Source organism: Branchiostoma floridae, chromosome 17 (assembly GCF_000003815.2).
Source record: "Branchiostoma floridae strain S238N-H82 chromosome 17, Bfl_VNyyK, whole genome shotgun sequence".
Classification (NCBI taxonomy): Eukaryota; Metazoa; Chordata; class Leptocardii; order Amphioxiformes; family Branchiostomatidae; genus Branchiostoma; species Branchiostoma floridae.
Genome location: NC_049995.1, coordinates 4,976,314 through 4,997,036, shown reverse-complemented (window position 1 = coordinate 4,997,036; position 20,723 = coordinate 4,976,314). Strand labels below are relative to the sequence as shown.

The 20,723-nt window shown below is 40.9% G+C and overlaps 2 protein-coding genes across 2 annotated transcripts in view; one reads left to right on the top strand and one right to left on the bottom strand.

The window, feature by feature from the left end:
• LOC118404969 (interferon-induced GTP-binding protein Mx3-like) overlaps positions 1-830 on the top strand; it is a 9,607-nt gene extending 8,777 nt beyond the window's left edge. The window contains 2 exon segments of the mRNA XM_035804368.1: positions 32-118; positions 526-830. Coding sequence (XP_035660261.1) covers positions 32-118; positions 526-660 — 222 coding nt within the window. The 3' untranslated portion in view covers positions 661-830.
• A 3,786-nt stretch (positions 831-4,616) lies between these two features.
• The window catches only part of LOC118404968, a 62,933-nt gene continuing 46,826 nt past the window's right edge, over positions 4,617-20,723 (bottom strand). The window contains exons 31-56 of the mRNA XM_035804367.1: positions 20,376-20,582; positions 18,770-18,878; positions 18,366-18,482; positions 18,111-18,278; positions 17,734-17,885; positions 17,083-17,199; positions 16,455-16,593; positions 16,116-16,302; positions 15,467-15,678; positions 14,876-14,979; positions 14,325-14,573; positions 13,579-13,800; positions 12,861-12,998; positions 12,436-12,747; positions 11,159-11,352; positions 10,890-11,023; positions 10,526-10,656; positions 10,008-10,155; positions 9,687-9,847; positions 9,128-9,371; positions 7,950-8,696; positions 7,359-7,549; positions 6,886-6,994; positions 6,271-6,599; positions 5,854-6,058; positions 4,617-5,341 (exon numbers count right to left, since the gene is read on the bottom strand). Coding sequence (XP_035660260.1) covers positions 5,079-5,341; positions 5,854-6,058; positions 6,271-6,599; positions 6,886-6,994; positions 7,359-7,549; positions 7,950-8,696; positions 9,128-9,371; positions 9,687-9,847; positions 10,008-10,155; positions 10,526-10,656; positions 10,890-11,023; positions 11,159-11,352; positions 12,436-12,747; positions 12,861-12,998; positions 13,579-13,800; positions 14,325-14,573; positions 14,876-14,979; positions 15,467-15,678; positions 16,116-16,302; positions 16,455-16,593; positions 17,083-17,199; positions 17,734-17,885; positions 18,111-18,278; positions 18,366-18,482; positions 18,770-18,878; positions 20,376-20,582 — 5,289 coding nt within the window. The 3' untranslated portion in view covers positions 4,617-5,078. The remainder of the gene's footprint in view (positions 5,342-5,853; positions 6,059-6,270; positions 6,600-6,885; positions 6,995-7,358; positions 7,550-7,949; positions 8,697-9,127; positions 9,372-9,686; positions 9,848-10,007; positions 10,156-10,525; positions 10,657-10,889; positions 11,024-11,158; positions 11,353-12,435; positions 12,748-12,860; positions 12,999-13,578; positions 13,801-14,324; positions 14,574-14,875; positions 14,980-15,466; positions 15,679-16,115; positions 16,303-16,454; positions 16,594-17,082; positions 17,200-17,733; positions 17,886-18,110; positions 18,279-18,365; positions 18,483-18,769; positions 18,879-20,375; positions 20,583-20,723) is intronic.

The following is a 20,723-nucleotide window of genomic DNA, read 5'->3' as shown; positions in this document are numbered from 1 at the left end:
ACTGTAGTGCTACTCTACTGTCACGCTTCAGGGGTCTATCCGTCGCCTGTCCGACATAGTTCCCATGACGATCTCCCTGCACCTGATGGCGAAATTCACAAGTGAGGTCAAGTCTCAGGTGAGTTCCCTTGGCGTCGTCATTCTACAAGAAAAGCGTTTGTTTACATTCTACATGCTTATATGCATTGTATATGTTTGCATTCATTTCACATGTCTGTGTACATGATACATGTTGGTATGCACTCTATGTGTCTGTCGTTCTACTTGTCTAGCTGTGTACATTCTACATTTTTTGTATGTATTTGTTTTGTATGTATATGTTTGTAGATATTCCACGTCCGAGTGTATGCATTCTACTTGTTTCTAAACATTCTACATATTCATATGCATTCCACAAGTTTATACATTTCCAACAGGCTAACAAGTCTTAAATTTTGACACTAACCCTCGAAGAATGGTAACCGTTTACACACGCTAATCTGGCTGAAATGTAAAATTATTTCACATCTACGTACCTTTTTACAGATCCTTCTGATGATCGGACAGCCAGAGACACTGGAGCTGCTTCACGAAGACTCGGATATCACTGAAGAACGGAACATGTTGTGGGAAAAACGCAAGCGTCTCACGAAGGCCAGCCAGAAACTGGCAAAGTTCTGAAGAAATACTGATCCAATCATCTACAGTTGAGTGTTTGCACTCGCGTGACGTCAGTACTGGTCATGTGACTATGACGTCAGTGTTTGTCCGCCATGTTGGATGGTTGAATATGAAGGATACCAAATTTGAATTTTGATGTGATTTTGGTCATACGTATGCATTTAGTAGAAAATTACCGCCCAATTTCTCTTCTTAGTATTGTTGGAAAGATAATGGAAAGGTGTTTGTTTAATCGTATCTTTCCTCATTTAAAGCACTTGATCTATCCATTACAACACGGTTTCATCAAGGGCAGATCATCATCGACACAGCTCCTTGAAATTTACCATGAAATTGGTGGGATTTTAGATCGAGGTGGCCAAGTAGACATTATATATTTGGATTTTTCCAAGGCATTTGACTGCGTTTCTCACCAGCTGTTAGTCCATAAGCTCAAAATGTATGGTATTCATTCTAATTTACTTTCCTGGTTCCATAGTTATCTTTCATGTAGGAGGCAACGTGTAATGGTCGAGGGTACATGTTCGGATTGGCTCCCAGTAGTATCGGGAGTGCCCGAGGGGTCAATTTTAGGTCCCCTCCTTTTCTTATTATATATCAACGATCTTCCATCCGTAGTAAGCAACAAAATGGGCCTTTACGCTGACGACTCCAAATGCTACAAACATGTATCTACTGTTTTAGATTGTGTATCACTCCAGAGAGATATTGATTGCATGTACGATTGGAGTAATACTTGGCAAATGAATTTTAATCCTGACAAATGTAAAATTCTCAGGATAAGCAGATCTAGAAATCCTATTACTTTTACGTACAAAATGAACGACACGGTCCTCGAGTCTGTTCCTGAATTTACCGACTTAGGGGTATTAGCTACGTGGAATTTAACTTTCGATTCTCATGTACATAATATCACTTCGAGAGCAAATTCAGCTCTCGGCTTTTTAAAGAGATCTGTAGGTTTCAATGCCCCTGTAAATGTAAAAAAAATGCTATATCTCACTTTAGTCAGAAGCAGACTTGAGTACTGCTCTGTCGTTTGGTCACCCTATACGCACAACCTCATTTCCTCAGTCGAAAAAGTTCAAAGACGTGCCTCCAAGTATATTCTTAACTAGAGTTCAACGAACCCATCTCTTCGCCAAATAATCATGCCTTTATTCAAGACTTTAAGGTCTTATTCATGTATTACTAAATCATGCCTTTATTTAAGACTTTAAGGTCTTATTCATCTATTACTAAATAGTACCTACCCCCAAACCCCACAAATGCTACCAAAACAAGACCTGATTGTACAAGATGACCTGATAGCACCCCTGGTCAATCAGAATTTCAAGCTTTTCAGTGTCCAGCTCACAGCTTGTCAGTGTTTCCTCCAGCAAAAACATCTGTCAAACAGATGTGTCCATAGATATAGGTCAAGTGAGATACATGTATATACAAAACAGTTTATTTCTGTTAATTGGCCACTGATTACAATTAAATGCATCTTTCCATGTAGATTATTATTTTAAGTACTCATTCTATCTACATACCAAAAAATCCTGATGATCCGTCAACACGTTCTCGAGTTATTCTCGTTCAAAGTTTGAAAGGAAATCGGTGCCTGCAGTTCCCAAAAAGCCGCTAGGGGGTCCAAACTCACAGCACTTACTCTCTGCCCCAAGGGCTATCTACCACTCAAAAATCATGACCACAGCATATCCAAAACACGAAGTGTCAAAAATAAAAGTTTTGCTGCAGTACCTTAGGCAGTCACTAGGGGGCCCATTATAGAACTTGACCTTCGTTTTCTTGACCCCCACCCACCTACCAAATATCATCAGGATCCATTCAAGGGTTCTCGAGTTATCTTGCTTACAGACAAACGCACTTACATACAAATCCCGCTACAGCGCCGTAGGTAAGAGCCAGGTAAACCATTTTCGCACTTGACCTTCCTCTCCAAAACCGCTACACACCTACCAAGTTTCTTGAAAATCGCCCAGCTAGATTTTGACTTATGCTGCCCAAAACAAACTGCAAAAAACATACCAAGCTCGCTGCAGTACCGTAGGAAAACGCCAGGTAAACCGTTTTCGAACTTGGCATTCCTTTCAACAACCGCTACACACCTACCAAAAATCACAAAGTTCCATCCACAATTTCTCGAGTTATATGCTGTTGACCTACATACAGACCCAAGTCGACAAAAACATACTCTATCGCCATTGGCGAAGAGAATGATTACACAGCAGACTACAAGACGAGATTAATACATTGTTCACTCTTACCTCTGTCCTACCGACGAGAAATACTAGATCTATGTTTTTTATATAAGTGCTTACTAGGACTTTATGATATTAATATTGACAACTTTCTAAATCTCCCACATCCCCTTTTAAGAGCACATTCACAAGCTAAACTTATCCCTGGTAAATGTCTCACTACAAACTTTCAGTACTCCTATTTTAACAGAATCGTCTACATATGGAACTCCTTACCACCTGAAATTAGAAAACTTCGGCTAAATCCAACATTCTCAACAAATCGTTTTAAGCAGTCCGTTATTGATCATTACTTCTCTCTTTTGGCCACACATTTTGATGTCCATCTAGTAAGCACTTGGACCCATTGTTCCAAGTGCTGATTGGATGCACATCTAAATGTGTGGTCAACCTATAGTTACATCATTCTCATTTGTTTGTTAACCTTAGTTTATCTGATCCCTTTTATTGTTGTTTCGTTTGGGTATTGTTTCGTATCTTGCCGTTTTTTGTTAGAATACCTCTATGTAAAGTTCTTTGTTTTTATTTGCCCTTTCTCTAATGTTCATTGTTATGATTTTAACTGTTGCTGGAGGTGTGGGTCATGTAAAGGTATATCCTGTTACCCACACCTTGCAGAACTTTCTGTAAAGTTTAATAAATAAATACATAAAATAAATAAATCTACGGATACATACACGGATTTATGGTGTATCCATTAGTAGAGCAGGGGAGTCCCGGTAAACCCGCAAGAACCTTATTCAGGATATCTTTCATGTTCAACCAACCAACATGGTGGCTGTGACGTCACATAAAATCGGCTTTTTGGCAGTGATGTAATTGACTTAAGTATGGACAGAAATCAGACTTTTCAGTTGGAACTGTTTATGTTTATATTGCGTATATCTCCAAATCAGGCACCAAAATATCCGTAAAAGACTTAATTAGTACTTGGTTTACTCAAGCATGATACAAATCGACGTTTGATGGTTTACAACTTTATTAACCATGAATTTGAAGGCTCAAATCAAGAGAAGATACTGTGTCAGATTTATGAACTGAATTTGTTGTTTTTTGTGCTACGAATCTACTTCATGCTACGAATGGATGCCTGAAAATGCCTAACGTTTTACTCCCGGCCAAGACATGGTTTTCCTTTTCTAATTGTATACACGTATGAAGAGTGCCCATATGCTATTTTGTAAAACCAAGAAGTTGTGAAGTATGAATTTTACTATTGAAAAGCAACATTTTACATTTTCTGCAGTAAGATGTTGTTCTAGTGATGTCTTTAGGTTGGAAAGATACTTAATCTAGTATTTGCTTTGTGAAGAAGCTTTGTTGACTGACTGTTTCGTCATTGTTTGTTCTTGAGTTCCAACTGGTATATATATATACATAAACTATATGTAGTAATCAAGCTTGACTTGTATTAAACCTGTTTTTCTGCATGCTGATATGTAAATCCTGTTCCTTGATGCAGCCTGTCGGCAATGACTAGAAATCAATATTTTCTATCTTATACCCATGACCAGCCGGCATCCATCTAGAACGTCATTAAACTTTTTTGCTCAAAATATTATTCAGAGGTACGATTTTCCAGCATTGTTTTAGTTCCCAGGATCCATTTTTACTTGTACGTGTTTGTCACCTTTACTGCCTCTTACCCCAGCATCTAGGTACAACACACATCAGAATCTGATGATCAGAGGAAGAGTTAACAGCACAACAAAACACGTAACTGTTATACATGTATCACTAAACAACATTTTGTCACACATTATGACAACAGTGAAGCATAAGTTCCTCACTGAGCCATTTCCAAACAATGCTACAGTGGGGTTGGTGGCAATGCAACGCATTTCGATTTCGTCGGAATTTGACACAGTTGGACAAATGCTGTCTGGACCGACAGCTTATCTGATTTCCAGTTCGTAGATCATAATACAATGTAATATAACTCCATCTCAATACAGAGCAATAAAACATGGTATGTATATCTGAAAACAATTATATAAAAACACAGTTTTAACTATCTCTACCAACAACGTCACGATTTTCCTTTGAAAATTCATTGATACAAATCGTCAGTAGGCCCACATATTTTAAAGGCCATTATCAAACATTTTCTGACCCTTTGGACCTTACGCTTGGGTTTTACAAAACATTATTTCAAATCGACAATTCGTGAACTTGTGATACGTAAAGACCAGCTCTATTAACAGCTGTAATTATGACGTAATGAGCTCTGCTATGGTCCACCCCTGTAATGTTCATAGCCGTTTCCGTCGTCTCCACCCATTGCATGACGTCACTTCCTCCCTTCACGGTTCCCAAGGAAACCTCGTAGACAAGTGCTGATTGGCTGATGAAATTGCCCGTCCAGTCTAGATGCAGTATGTCAGGTGGCTGCCATTGGCTAACAACTGTTGAACCTAACGGTAACGGATTATTTTTATTAAGATGATGATAACAATGTACATTTATATGGAATGATCTCGTTTCCGTTGAAACAGCTGTACTAATCATATAGTGCATTATATAATTTAACCGTCTCCCTTACTTCTACTCAACATTGTCTTTGCTTTGATGAATTTGTATTCGTGTAAAGATGCGCCATAGTTTTTAAGCACATGTGCTAATACCAATCACAAAGCTTGTCATCGCGACCATTGCAGTGTCACCATCAAACAGCAACATTTTTTTCAAGAATTCACGTGTTGTGTGTCATGTATAACGTCACAATGAAAACATAAAATGGAAAAAGAATGACAAATTTACTAGTTCTGTCATATCCTGTAACAGCGATGCTAATTGAAAGTTTAATGACAAGTTTAACATAATTGATATCAAAATACTTGCCCTGCGCAAAAGCCCTTATCATGTTATTCAACATGTTATGACGTACTAAGTATGTTACACCAAGTCAAATGAAACAAATACTAACCGTTAACCAGTGGCCGGTCCGTCTCTACGGTCACATTTGTCCAGACAGCATCGCTGACCAGCCCACCCTTGTTGACTGCCCTGCAGTAGACCGTGTACGTGTGGTGTGACTTCAGCCCCAGACCTGTCAGTGTGGCTGAAGTCTCTCCGCGAACACCAGCCGATAGCCAGATATGTGTGTAATTGTCTGACCCATCAATGGAAAACTAGAAATACAGATAATGATAAGATCAGTACATTTTGAATGTCAAAATTAATAGAATAAATGTTTGTGAAACGTTATTTTACCTATATATCATTAAAGGTGGGTATATGCACAGCTGAAACCACTACATACTTTGATAAACATAAATTAAAAATAAATGCTTCGACGCCATATGAGGGAGAGAAGAAGATGAACAGTAACGAAAAACCATACCTCATAGTGGTCTATCCCAGCTTCATCTCTAAATCCTTCCCAGAAGAAGCGAAGCTCTTCCCCCACATTCTGGTACCTCTCCTCGACATGAAACACTGTGAAAGACAGGGGCGCCACACGGAGCCTAGCCGCCGTGCTGTCAGGCGGGTTGGTGACCAGGGTTACCCCGTCCGTCACGGCTTGAGCCTCCAGCCCAGCGTGGTTGTAACACCGCACGGTGGTATAGACTGTCTGACCGTGCTGTATCTGCCCTGTCAGGTTCTTTGATGAGGATGACAGGCTGTCCGTTGGCTGGAAATGTGAGATCTCTGTCGAACCTGGACTTAGACCTGGAAACAAAAAGCCACAAATGATTTAGTTTTACATGTATAAATAACTCATCAAAGTTGTTTCTGAGATTGAAATATGAGGAACCTAAAAGCGAACAAGTACACAAAGAAATGGGAACATGTTACCATTAGTAGCCTAGGTACCATCCTCCGTCGTAACCGCCGGCTCAATCATTTTGCCGTCGTTAGCGGTTACAACTAATAATGGCACCCAGGCTGGTAAATCAGTAGCCAGAGAATAAGCCAAAACCCTCACCGATCTTTCGATCAGTGTTTGGCATATTACCTTGGGCCCACTCACACAGCCTCACACCAGTCTCCTCATCCTTAACCTCCCAGCTAGCGGTAAGAGTCAGGTTGCTCTGGTAGTCTACGTCGTCTCCTTCAAACCCATCCTTAAAAAAGGAGTAAAACACATAGACGATGTTGTAAAGTAGACGTTTGACAAGCATTGTTTTGCTGAGCTGAGACTAGCTTTGCGATAACATATCTGATCATAATCATATCATAATCATATTGTATTTCTTCAGTTCATTCCTTTGGGATAATTTTCTCGGATGTGCAGATGGCGGATGGCATGAAGAAGGTAATCTCGATTTCTGCATGTAGTAACGTGGCCTATTCTTTAGAATGTAAGGAGATGTCTAAAACGTCAAAAATTCGCTGTACACTTGGATGACTATGAAGTCCTAATAAGACACCAATAACGTTAACTATGTACACTAGTTGTTAGTATTAGATGATTCATCACGAATTCACCTTTATCTTACTAATAACTGGAGGAGTCAGATCGACCATGATAGGATCGGAATGCACCACAGTCTTCAGCTCCGCAGCGTTAGTGGCCACCACGGTCACGTGAATGGTACTTCCATGTTGAAGTCGGAGATCCTCGTTTCGAGCAGACGTTCTGCGCGCCACCGATGTAAAGCTTTGAAGCTGGGTTCCTCCTACGATTGAAGACAAAGGAAAACAGATTCATGAGACGTAAAGAAACTTAAAAGGCTAGTTCCATCTGTACAAAACAATCTGAACATGTTTGTGCTGGCTATGAAATAAAGTAATTTTTCGAACCCAATGTTCGCCATCATGTGTAGATTTAGGGCGTGGTCACATAGGTCGTGCGATGGGACAAAAAATGCACGTCTCCTACATAGTTCTTGGTACACAAAATGCTGTTTTGGATCCATGTCTGTGGTTAGTTCTGTCACGGCCTGCTTGAAAATCCTATGGCATCAAAATCGTTCGACGATCGCACGACCTATGTGACCGCACCCTTATCGTTGAAAACACTAGGAGCAATTTTTCTCTCTTTCTTTAAGTTTGATTGGAAAATTAAACAAGACATATCTTGTACTGTCCCAATAGCCCACTCGTACTTGACGATTGAACTTTCCAGATCTTCGAGATCCCAGCTTGCCTGTACAATGTGCCAGTCTGCCGCGGTGCTCGTGTGAACGTGAACCAGCCCAAGTGTGCTCCCAGTGCCTGTTGCTTCCCGTGCAGTTGTATTCACAAGGCGAGCGCTGATTTGATCGAGACCCAGTCCTGATCTTCCAACTGAGCTAAACAATATTTCTGATTCAGAACTGGTTGCTGTGAAGTAGTAGATGTGTTGATGCCAGTTAGCAACTGTTCCATCGGTTAGATCGCTGTGGTCGAACGTACCGAAACGTTGGTATAACTTGAAAGTCTTGTGCAGATCTGGTGCTGTTACTTTCCCTTCTTGCGACTGAAGAGCCAGGCCCGTTTGGTCGACGTGTCTTGCGTGGAACGTAAGCTGATACTTTTCGCCACTTTGCGTCTGAACCTTTTGTAATATGCTGCCCTGCAGATGGATCCATGTTTGTTCATCTTTGGCAGCAAACCCTGAGGAATGTAAGGCTTGGACAGTGCCTGTTACATTCCACGCTGATGAGGGTCCGAGTGAAGAAATGGATTGTTCAAATGAAGGGTCGTTGACTAGATTAGGACCAAAACCTAACATTTCGACAGCAACAGGTGGAGTAGAGTCTACAGTGATACCATTGGAGGATACTGGTGATGACCTCAGACCGGCAGCATCTACCGCTGTGATAGTCGAGTAGTACTTTGTACCTGTGACAACAAGCAAACATAGTGACCATACGATGCGGGATTATTACATTATCAATTTTTTTCCTAATTCTGTTGCAGTCTCATTCCACCAGTTCGGTATAACACAAAAAATAATCAGAGACGCACTTGACACGACTTTCCTCACTTTACTCATGAGGTGAGTACCTAGCTTCGGTTAGGTTTGTCCCTAGGACATGACGTTAAATGAGTGTCCTGTGTTTGAGGAGAGCCACACCTCGAGCACCTTAAAGAACCAATCGGAGTTATCGAAAATAGTAGGGGTCCTTTCCAGTAAAATGGATCAAACAAATCTGTCCGGATATGCAGCCTGTACTGTTCATTACGAACCTGGTGTGTTACGTCATGAGTCGGTTTACAGGGTGTGCAAAACAAACAAACAAACAAACAAACAAACAAACAAACATATCTACCTGATATTAAAGACTGATCGAGTTTCTCAGAAGCAGAAAGCGCAACACCGACGTCCCTACATGGAAGAATGTCCTCCGCTCCAGGAGATGACCCCACACACCAGATGTAATGGCGTATGTAGGACTCCAGGTCTGAGAAGCCGTGCCACGTGGCCCACACGGTGAGACTGTCGTTCTGATAGTCAGCATCATGGAGACCAAACCCGTCATACACTGTGCCAGCCGCGGGGGCGATGGTGTCTACCTGTAAAACAGTTTATTCATCTGTCTCCTAGTAAAAAAATGAGTTAGAGGGGCTGTATGTCATTGATTCACTACGTATTATTGCATATTTACTACATTTTCCTACACTTTTCTACATACATACCAAAGGTGTTACCTCTGTTCAGGGATTAAAAAAATATGTGGTGCCAAATAATTAACCTCGAGCTCCACGGTATACGGCAATAGCTATAGTCTTCTCTTGTGATGTGGATGTCAATCATTTTGGCCTATGTCAACCAATCACTCAATAATTACATCTTCTACTAATCACTAAACACTTTTATAACATGATTACCTTAATCCCGTCTGATGTAACAGTGGCGTGCAGCCATGCGTGGTTGGTTACCCTGACGCTACTGTAGTACGTCGCGCCCGTCTGGAGGGACAGGTTTTCCAGGGACGCCCTGGTGACGTCAGGGGTTGTCCTTACAACTCCCCATGTAACGACGTCACAAGCTGCAATTGGGCAACGTAGATCAAATAAACCTGTGTATAGATTGTGTTAAGTGCAAAGGTAGGCCACCGTCATTTGAAACTGCCATATGATTTCAAGGTATACAGCAATAACTATTACACTACTTATTCCGTGGTATTCAGACAAGAGGTGGAGAATTACCTCCTGGAGATGTTCCCAAAGCAACCTGATAATTGTTTATTTCTTCAAATGGATCAGGGAAGACGTTGTTCCAGGAAACTGCGATCATGGTCTGGCTGGTAGTGAAATCCTTGTCTTTGGTTGCAGAAAGAGTCTGTAAGTCTTTCACCTGTAGGAATAAGATGATAAGTTTCACGTAAATTAAAGTGTGTACCATGATGGCATTTTTCACAACGCACTTGATGAAACTGAGTGCATCAAAAACACAATCTTTGTTTAGTGCTGCTGAACCATATCTATTTTTGGATATATGACAATGCTTTTGTGTTCTTTAATGCTGCTGGGCAATGTCAACTTTATATACATAAAGAACATGTCTGGGACTACATCGTTGGCAGCAACACCTAGCTGCAGTGCTACATAGAACGGTACAACCAGGCATGTTTTTGCGGGCGGTCATCGAAATGATTGCGTATGTATATTGGCTGTGAATAAAAAAACAGCTTGTTATCTAGTAATTTTCCAATCTTACTCCATACCTTCCTTGATGTAGAGACCTGTGGTGGTAGTGGCAGGCTCTTCACACCGTCCGATGTGAAAATGGCGAAGTCGTTTTCATTGTACCAGGCCCTCACATACCAAACGTACGTGACACGTGGCTGCAAAGAAGCTTTTGGAGAATAAAGAAGTAAGACGCCATTCATCAAATAGAATAAATGAAAAAGAAATTGATACTAAAAATCATCATACACTTCATCGTAGCATACCTGAAATGTTTCTAATTCCCAAATCATCGAGTAGTTTCTCAAACCACTGGATATGATTTTGGAAACGGCCAGACGTTTCAGGTAATTGACACACAGACAAGGTGAGAAGGTAAAAAAATTGATAAACCCCACAGACCGTAGGTTCCGTCTTTTGGTAACGTAAGAATTGCGGATGTCCGTTTGCCGACGTCATGCCATATCCGGTCGGTACTAGTGTCGAACACGTGACTTCCAACAGCATCTCCGGCAAGACCTGCACTCCACTCGTACCTGTCAACACAACAGGGACTTCAAACCTGAAACACTGAGAAACAGAAAAACACACAACAATTGCAATTGATATCTGTTTCATGTATATGTAAAGTACATCACTGACAAGTGATGACATGAACAGAAAATTCAAACCTTTTCACAGGAATCTTGCCGTTCTGTTCTGCCTTCCACGTTGCAGCAAGAGTAGTCGATGATCTGGTAAAGTTGACATCTTGGTTTTCCGGTACCATTGTTTCAAGATTCATCGTGTCAAATACTTCAACTAATGCACATTGTGAGTACCCTGTATGACAAGATATAAGACAATAATTGTATGCGATAACACTTCATCTGTATGCTATACAACTTCATCATCTAACAAAATGTTAAACTTGAACATTGTGAGCAATTCAGAATAAACGTAAGTTCGATTTAAAAGAGCGTTATTTTGAAAACAAAAAAACTTTCGAGGGATGGTTTTTAAACGTAAGTAATTCACATTGGCCTGGTTTATTTTATGTTGTTAATATTTGTCATGGATAGCAATAAAGTATCAGTAGGACTAAATTCATTGTCTACGAGGGGCGTTCAATAACTAATAACTCACTTCCAGTTGTCTGATCTAGATGAAATTTCGCATATGTAATGATTCATATCTCTAAAGTTTATGTTGCAAAAAAAAGCTCTGAACTAATTGTGGTTTCTGATTTACTGGTGTTTGAACTGAGTTAGGTGTGAAATGGACCAGGTGTGAAATGGAGCCAGTTGAGTGTCGCGCAGTGATCCGGTTTTTGTATTTCAAAGGACGCACACCAAAGGAGACTTTTGATGAAATGAAAGAAACTTATGGTGATGATGCCCCATCATATGACCTTGTAAAATGCTGGCATCCTAAATTCAAACATGGCCGGAAGTCTGTGGAAACAGCTCCCAGACCTGGTCGGTCCTCTTCTGCCATTGATGAGGCATCTGTTGGAGGACCAACCTGGGGTGTCCTACAAAAACGGTGTCCAGAACTGCATCAAACGATGGGAGAAATGCATAACTCTGGGTGGTTCCTATAAAGAGAAAGACTAATAAGTCTAATAACTGTGCCAAGTTTCATTAATCTCCTGCTATGGGAAATGAGTTATTGCTTATTGAACGCCCCTCGTACCACGTTGGACGATGGAATACGCATGGAAAATTATCTTTTCTTTAACCTAAAGGTCTAATCAGTTGATTTTCCTTCACCTCAATATGCTGGACTAAAGGGTCTGTGGTACATTTTGGAGAGGGCTAAAAAGCAGACACAGAAAAGAAGAGAGTGAACACAGGATTATGGTGGTAAAACCACCTTGCGCTAAAAAAGAAGAAGTGAAGAATATGCATCTTGATGAGAATGACTCCCAATGACTTTCTAAGAGTCCTTGTTTGTTTCATATAGTCGGTCGCATATACAGTAACCTGAAGGTAACCCATAAGCATGTCAGCGGGTTGCATTCATCTAAAAACATGTTGTCAAGTTCCATGCAAACGCTCAGGCACACAAAAGGCAATTTGTTACAGTCAACTGATACCATACCAGTGACGACATTACAGGTCATGCCGGATGGTTGACATTTCTGGTTGCCCGGTGCGCAAGTGCAGTGACCTTGGCAAGACTGACCCAGGCACCTGCGCACTAAGTCGAGAACTCCACTCCTTGGGTTGGAGGGGACTGTTTCAAAAGTCGCATGCGCAACGTCACCGTTTAATCCAACCTAAAGAACATGGTATCAACACACAACTTTAAACCATAAGGCCGATGCAGTAATAAACTTTAGTCGACGCAAATATTTCCAAACTGTATTTTAGGCATTGAATATCAGCTCACCGCATTAACTGCCCACAATGAGACATAGATCCTTTCGCCTGGTATCAAGTCCCTGCCTACCGGTACAGTTCCCAGCTGAACCTGGCCCTCGGTCGAAGATCCATTGGTCGTTGTATGGTTGATCCTTATAGGTCCAGCCTACGAACAGAAACAGCGAAGTAGCATTAGAACCAAATTGTTCAAAATTTTACTAGTCTACATGGCATACACATTATGTTCACAATTTTACTAGACCACTTGACGTATACATTTTTTTAAAGAAGCGCTGTTATGTAATATTCTGCAGGCGTCTGTCATTTTGGCCACCTAAGTCGTGGACAAGTTATTATAGGATATTCTTTATGTTTAGTCGATCTGTCTTTCCCTCAAAATGCCTCACAAAAAGATTTGAAAAATAGACATGACATGTATGATGAAGATGTATATATATCATGATAGATATAAGATATTCCTTTGCCATCATTGGCTGTGGAATCCGTGATCAGTTGCAAGTTTGGGTGTTGCCTGAGTTACAGTGTCCTTCTGTCTCGCGCATATATAGGGTCTCTTCTATAGGGGCTTAACAAGCAGAAAGTGTGTTGAATATTAATTTCTCTAGATTAGATTAGTAATTTTCACACAACATATTTCTACTACGCATGTGAGCTGTGAATTTAACTGCAAACAAACAAACAAACAAACAAACAATTAGTTTGTTCACATTATATGATTGTCTTACCGGAGTTAAATCCGTGCCGCTATAAGACGTCCCAACTGTGACCAGGTAGTGGTCTACGCCGCTGTGAGAATCCACAAACCCCAGCCAAGCCAGACGAAGGTGCGGTCCGATAGAACCGTCGGTTTGCCAGTACGTCATCTCCCCGTCAACGGGACGCCCGAGATCTACCACGTGATCAGTGGCCACTGCAAACGTACCGACTGTAGGAGGCGATGAGTCCACCTGTGCATATAGAAGTTAAACTTTTTTACTGGAACGCAAATACTTTCTACCATTTTAAAGTCGATGGCTATGTTGGTGGAAATCAATAATTATCACAATGACATATTCATGGATTCATTATATTTTCATTAGCGTTTATGTGTGTGCGTGTGTGTGTGTGTGTGTGTGTGTATGTGTGTGTGTGATAACTCAAGAACGGCTGGATGGATTGGTTTCATACTTGGTGTGTTGGTAGGATGTGATGAAAGCTGCAAATGGCAAAAATCCCCCCCCCCCCCAGTAGCGTAACTTCTGAGTTTGCTATTTCGTGTTCTGAACAAGCCATGGTCACGATTTTGGTGTTATATAGCCCTTGTGCTCAGAAAGGAGTGACATAACTTTGGGCCCCCTAGCAGCTAGGTTTGGGATAGCAAGGGCATTTTTGTCACAACCTTATAAAGAGGATAACTCAAGAATTGAACAATGGATTTGCATTGTATTTTCTTAAGCTTCCGAACATAACCTGATGTGTTTATCTAGCATACCATTTGTCCTGGGGACTCCCTTGTTGTACACAACATGGCAGCATTACAAGCCGTAACTTTGACGTAGTACGTGTCTCCGTCGTGTAGCGTCAGGTTGGAGAAGGTGTGGCCGTCGGCGTCTCCCGGTAGCCGGACGGGTTCTGTAGTCAGGTCCGACTGATGATGGGTGTACAGGGTTACTGTGTGGTGCTGCAGTGGGCTCTCATGGTCTACAAAATCCCACGTTGCCCGCAAGGTGTCTCTCCAAACCTATAATGTTTATGTAAACATCACAGGTCACGTAAGATGCAAAATTATTTTTGAAAAAACGGTAACTCATTTACAAAAACCTAAAAAAAAACAATTTCTCCATAAGCAACCTTTTCCCACAACCTTCCGTTGGCAACCTTTTCAATAATTCTGATTTCTTACTTAGTCTGTGAGAGAGAGACAGAGAGAGAGAGACACCAATGTTTTATGAAACACCCATGTTTTTGAAACTAATAAAATAGGCATACAAATAAAACGGGCAAATCTTTCAATAGGTGTCAAAGTTGGCAACGTAATGTTACCTGAGTGCCAGAGCCGACCGTGGAGTCAATTGTTGGATCGGTAACGACCGATGGTGGGGAGTTGTCTACGATGAACCCATTTGATGATCTCTCAGCCCATAGACCTGTTTCATATGTTGCAAGGTCAATCGATGTCGTTTTGTTTTTATCAAACTACTACCAATATATCTTTGCGCCATAAGAATCTTAAAGGTGTGTGATATCAAATTTCCATCCGGATGATACAGTAAATATTCATTCGTTTCTATGGATTGTTACTTTACTCTCAATCATCATACATTTAGTAATGTAATTTCGAGGATCAATTAAAAAAGGACTGAAAAAGAATATTACCATAGCAGCTAGACTCTATATACATTTAGGCACCATAGATGTCATAACTTATCAGCTGCAGCCACTACCACATTGGCTGTATGGCTTTCTAACTACGTCGAAGTAAAGAAGAGGCATGTTTAGGTAGAAGGAAATTAACCAATGCTAACTTTGCACAAGTTTTACCTTACAAACGAGGCAAATGCGAAATTGTGTGGCTGTAAAAATACAATAGACCATAGGTGCACCATAGATCAAATGTTTCGAAAGTATGCCCACCTGCTTTATTGTAGGCCCTGACCGTCACGAACAATGGGATTCCCAGTGGTAGTGGAGGGTCTAGTCCAGATGCGAACGCCTGCTCGGTGAGATGCAGTCGATGAGACGGAAAAATGTCTCCTGAGCCTCTGCCCGTGCCAGCCCTCCACTCGTAATGGGAAATCCCGATATGGGGGTCGTGGAAATTGAACCAGTGCGCCCGTACTGTTGTCCTGTTGGTAATGTAGTTTACGTCATGTGGTGAGTCGATTTGACATTCAATATTTTGGGATTAAGAGATTTGTTTCTAGTTCAATGCAAATTAAAGTATACATTGTACCTCCTCTTTTTTCTAGACGTTTCATCGAGTTAGGAAGCATAAAGCTGGGAGCTACTGGCTCCTATTCTTCAAGCATATCTTCCGATGGCAAGACCGTATCTATCAGACGACACAGTATCCATTGGCTACGGGTAATCGTAATTGTATGATATTCTAAATTTGGTGGCTGGCCAAAACACACAAAGCTTGAGAAGATTCTTTTTTTTTTAATCATGAAATTCGCTTAGCGCCTTTAGGTCGTAGTGAAGTCGACACCCTATCTAGTGGGATGGGGTTGTTGTCATCAAACGTAGCTACACGATATTCAACGAGATACTGCGACCATCCTACCTGGATGCTTGGTATCGTATGTCTCCATCGCTGGTCCCGTCGAGGACTGCTCCGGCCAGAGGAGGCGAGGTGTCCGGGATGACCCCGTCTGAGCTGACGGTGGTACAGAGGTATGCCACGTTACAGGCTGTCACCGTCACGATGTACCTAATCCCCGGCTGTAGGTCTAGGTCGGTAGCGCTGCCCTCTACATTTTTGCCAAAAGAATGGAGAAAAAGAACAACGCTAGTTATACCAGATATACTGATACAGAAGCTGGTTTATACCGGTTATGTACAAGTACAAGTGCAAGTGCAAAAGGTCACGTGACGAATCTGACAACGATGTGATAATCGTTACCAGCCATGAGTCCGACATGTTGTTCTTCCATGACGTCATCACATCCCGAGCAGGTGCCAATCATCCACGAGTACTCCAGGATGTCAGTGTGAGGTTCGCTGAAACCTCCCCACGTGACGGTAACGGTAGACAGGTCGTGCTGTACGCAGAGAATACATGCCGTGACAACGATTCTAAATTCTATCACCGCGAAAATCGCGAACATTAATCCACCGCGAACACTTCTGCATTTACAGTATTACATTTTCTTAATGATGATGATATAGATACCGATTTTGTATCAAAGGTAACACTTCAACTAACAAGGCATTGAAGATCCCATACCCACGTGAAATATTGAGAGTTTTGTAAATACCTTGCGAGTAGACCTATTATTACTTATTATGCAATTAGGGTCCTAATTAGCATAATCTATGTCCATTAATGATCCCTCTACCCATATCACACATATTGGTAGTGAATGGCTATTTGATAACATTTCATTATTGATTAAGCACCTGGCGTCAAAGTCTAATGTATGTATGATCATGGTCACCTTTAAACACTAAAAGTCTAGTTTTGATGTGAAAAATCACATCTCTAAATATAATATTGCAATATGTGATGTATCGACTGTGTAGAGTTTTACCTGATAATCGATGTCATCCTCTCCTCCGTCGTGCACAAAACCAGGCAAAGGTGGCGATGCCTCAACTACAAATCCCCAAGACGACGCTGTAGTCACCAGTCCGGCCCCATTGGTAGCCTGCTCATCGATCAATACACAGTAGATGTAACATTAACTAGCTATATGTTACGGCTCCACGTATACCTATTTTGTGCAACCGATATACAATTACGTTTTTGTAAAACATACATAAAACATCCTATACTCGGGCCAAATGTTACTTCCTACTGAGCGGTAGGAAAAACGAGCCAATGCAACTCATGCCACCTTCCTGAGTCTATCTGGCAACTTTTGATCTACCTCCCTGTTAGTCCCTCCGGCGTTCCCAGCATTGAAATGCCACTTGTGGAACTGCGGACACACACCATTATTACAAAGAGACAAAACCTGACTACAAGACCTCCGTTTACGCATAAGTAAATTTTAACATAAAGAAACATCGCAGAATTGACCTTCCTCATTCTACAGAAAAGGCTGACCCTGGCAAGGGAAAGACGAGCCTGGAGGTAACTCTCTATCTTCATGGCTATCTTGTCCCCCGACGATCTGGAGGTCAAAGGACTAGGTTGGTAAATAGATGAACATAAAAAAAAGATACTAAGAAAAAAAGACCTTGACTGTCACAAAGTAGGTGTACCCCTCATGAAGCCCTAGGCTGCTGCCGGGATCGGATGAAGCCTGCTCCTCTGGGCCGACGTCAAGGTACGGTATGACGTCATCATGCCCTGGCTGTGATCCAATACACCACGCGTACTCCTTTACTCCTACAGCCAAAAAGGGAGTGTGCGTGACTTTATTCACATTATCCGACAGTTTTAACAAGTTATGAAAAATACTGCTGTTAATTATGATAATTTCTACACTGAAGTTAGTGAGTGACTGGGATTTTGATTCTTCATTGGTAGTAATCAGATACAATTAGTACAGAACTAAGATCATTTAAATTTTAACAGTTTTGCTTTTACTTTGACTGGTTTTCTGAAACTTACCACTCTGCAGATCAAAGAAAAGCCCCTCCCAGTTGACTGAAACGACGTCTTTAGACAGCAGGTAACGCCCTCCCACGTCAATACGAGTGTCTGTGATAGAAGGTGGCGTCGTGTCGATCGTTATACCTGCTGACGTTGCAATTGTTTGAAGACCAACGTGATCAGTAGCTGGAAGAAAAAAAATACATGTTTAAAATCTAACTCAAAGAAATAGAATTACGGAAATTGTTGTGCTGAACTGATGACGTAACCCACCTCTAACAGTGACGTAGTACGTGTGCCCACTCTGAAGCAATAATCCACGAGCGACAGCGTGATTGGTCAGTCCGGCATCCACGTACTGACGGACATCCATCAAACCTGGCGAGGTCCCTGAAACAACAAGATGGGTTGTTTTTAATTTACTTGAGATGAACTACCTGTAACTTTTTACAACTTTGTACATCTCGCTGTAAGCGTTGTTTAAACCTGTCAGGTGAGGATGCCTGCACTGTACTTGGTGGCAACAAGGACCACTCTATAAGTAAGGTATGATTATTTCTTTTTCTCTCAACAGGTATTAGATACTTAGTAGTTGGTACGTCAACTAGTTTATTAGTCATTTATTACATCATACTTAGTTTGAACGTTTATTGGGCCTATAGAAAAGTAGCACATACCTATGGCATACTCGTACTTCATTACCCCCGTGTGGTGATGGCCTGTGTTTCCGTGTACTTCCACATCTCTGAAGGACTCCCAGATAATGGGCAACTCTGTAGTGGACGTCTAAAGAATGGCACACCATGAATACTGAATTTTACCAACCGTTACAAAATTTACAACATTAGAATGAAATGAATGTAAAGATGGCGATTTCTACCATGAAATACATAATCTATACAATGTATTAACAAAAGATAATGACACTTAATAAATAGAGTTCGGCGACCTCATACCTCCATGAAAATTTAGAGCTTTTGTAAATTCCATGCAAATGACTACCATTTACATAATTTATGTATGGTGATGTTCATTATTGACTAACGTGCACATGTCACAATTATGAAATTCCCAATATTAGTCATTATGTGGATTTGCTATTTCTGTATATATTATGCAAATCAGTTCCTCATTTACATATTTGGTATCTGCTTATCTCTCGCCTATCATAAATTACATGTGTTACATTTACTTAAGTTCAGCTATTGAAAACAATGGAATTGTACAATTTCCTCATTAATTATGCAAATTAAGTCCTCATTTGCATAAAATGCATATCATTATAAACATCTTTGCCTAAGCTACCTGCATGCCAAAAATGATGGCAATCCATCATTCATTTCTATAGTTATCCTCTTTGGAGTGTCTTGACAAAAACACCCCTGCAGTTCCACAATTAATTGTTAGGGGGCTGAAACTTGCCCCACTTTGCCATGACGTTGGAAGCTATCTACCACCCAAATATCAAAACCATATCATGTCCGGTACAAGAGATACATTAAAAAACTGCTATGATAGAATAAGCTCATTAATTATGCAAATGTCATCTAATTTTGCATAATTTGTATTTTATCTTTGTCTAAGGTACCTACATACCAAAAATCATGAAAATCCATTGTTTCCTTCTTGAGTTATCCACTTAAGAAGTTTCTGACAAAAATGCCCCTGCTATCCCAAAACCAGACGCTAGGGGGCCAAAACTTATGTCACTTATTCCTGAGCACAAGAGCTATCTAACACTCAAAAATTGGGACCATATCTTGTTCAGAACAGGAGATAGCAAAACCGGAAGTGGCGCTGCAGTACCAAGGAAAGTCGCTAGGGGGGCCCAAAATCTAATCACTTCTAGCTTTCGTCACATCCCACCAACACACTAAATATGAAACTAATCCATAAAGCCGTTCTTGAGTTATCTTGTTGACAGACAGACAGACACACACACACACAAACGCAGGGTAAAATATAACCTCCATTACATTTCATGGAGGTAATGAAATACACAGCAGCTTATCAACGCAAGCTAAAACTGTAAGACGCATATAATAGTGCTGGTAGGTACGTTGAAGCAATAAAAATCTCCGAGAAAAAAGAGCAATACTTTGTCAGTATGTCTACTTGGCCCCTTTTGACATATCGTATTGGAGTTTGTGGAACACTGTTTCTGTTAACATAACGTACTTAAAAGTGCATTGTACAAGGCCTATGGACGTAGTTCAAGTGGAACGGAACATTCCTACCTATAGTGCATGACAGGTGTAATAGACTTATAAGTATAACACTTACTTGGTACTTTTCATTCCCCCATCCAATATGTACTTCTCCAGGAACTGGTTGGTCATGGTCCACAACGACTCCATTTGAACAAACGGAAACTTCCTCTGCCACCTGTTCAAACGTTTCATACACCAACGTAGTTTCTTCGGCAAAAATGCAGACAAAGTAACAATGGCCATACTGTAGCTCTAGTCCTCTGACGTTGACAAAGTTGTCCTGCAAGCAAAAACAACAACGTTCTAATCAATCAATCAATCAATCAATCAATCAATCAATCAATCAATCAATTTATATCTATATTTAGACTGACATGACTATTTACTATATAGAACTCTTTACTGCAATCTTTTTGATATG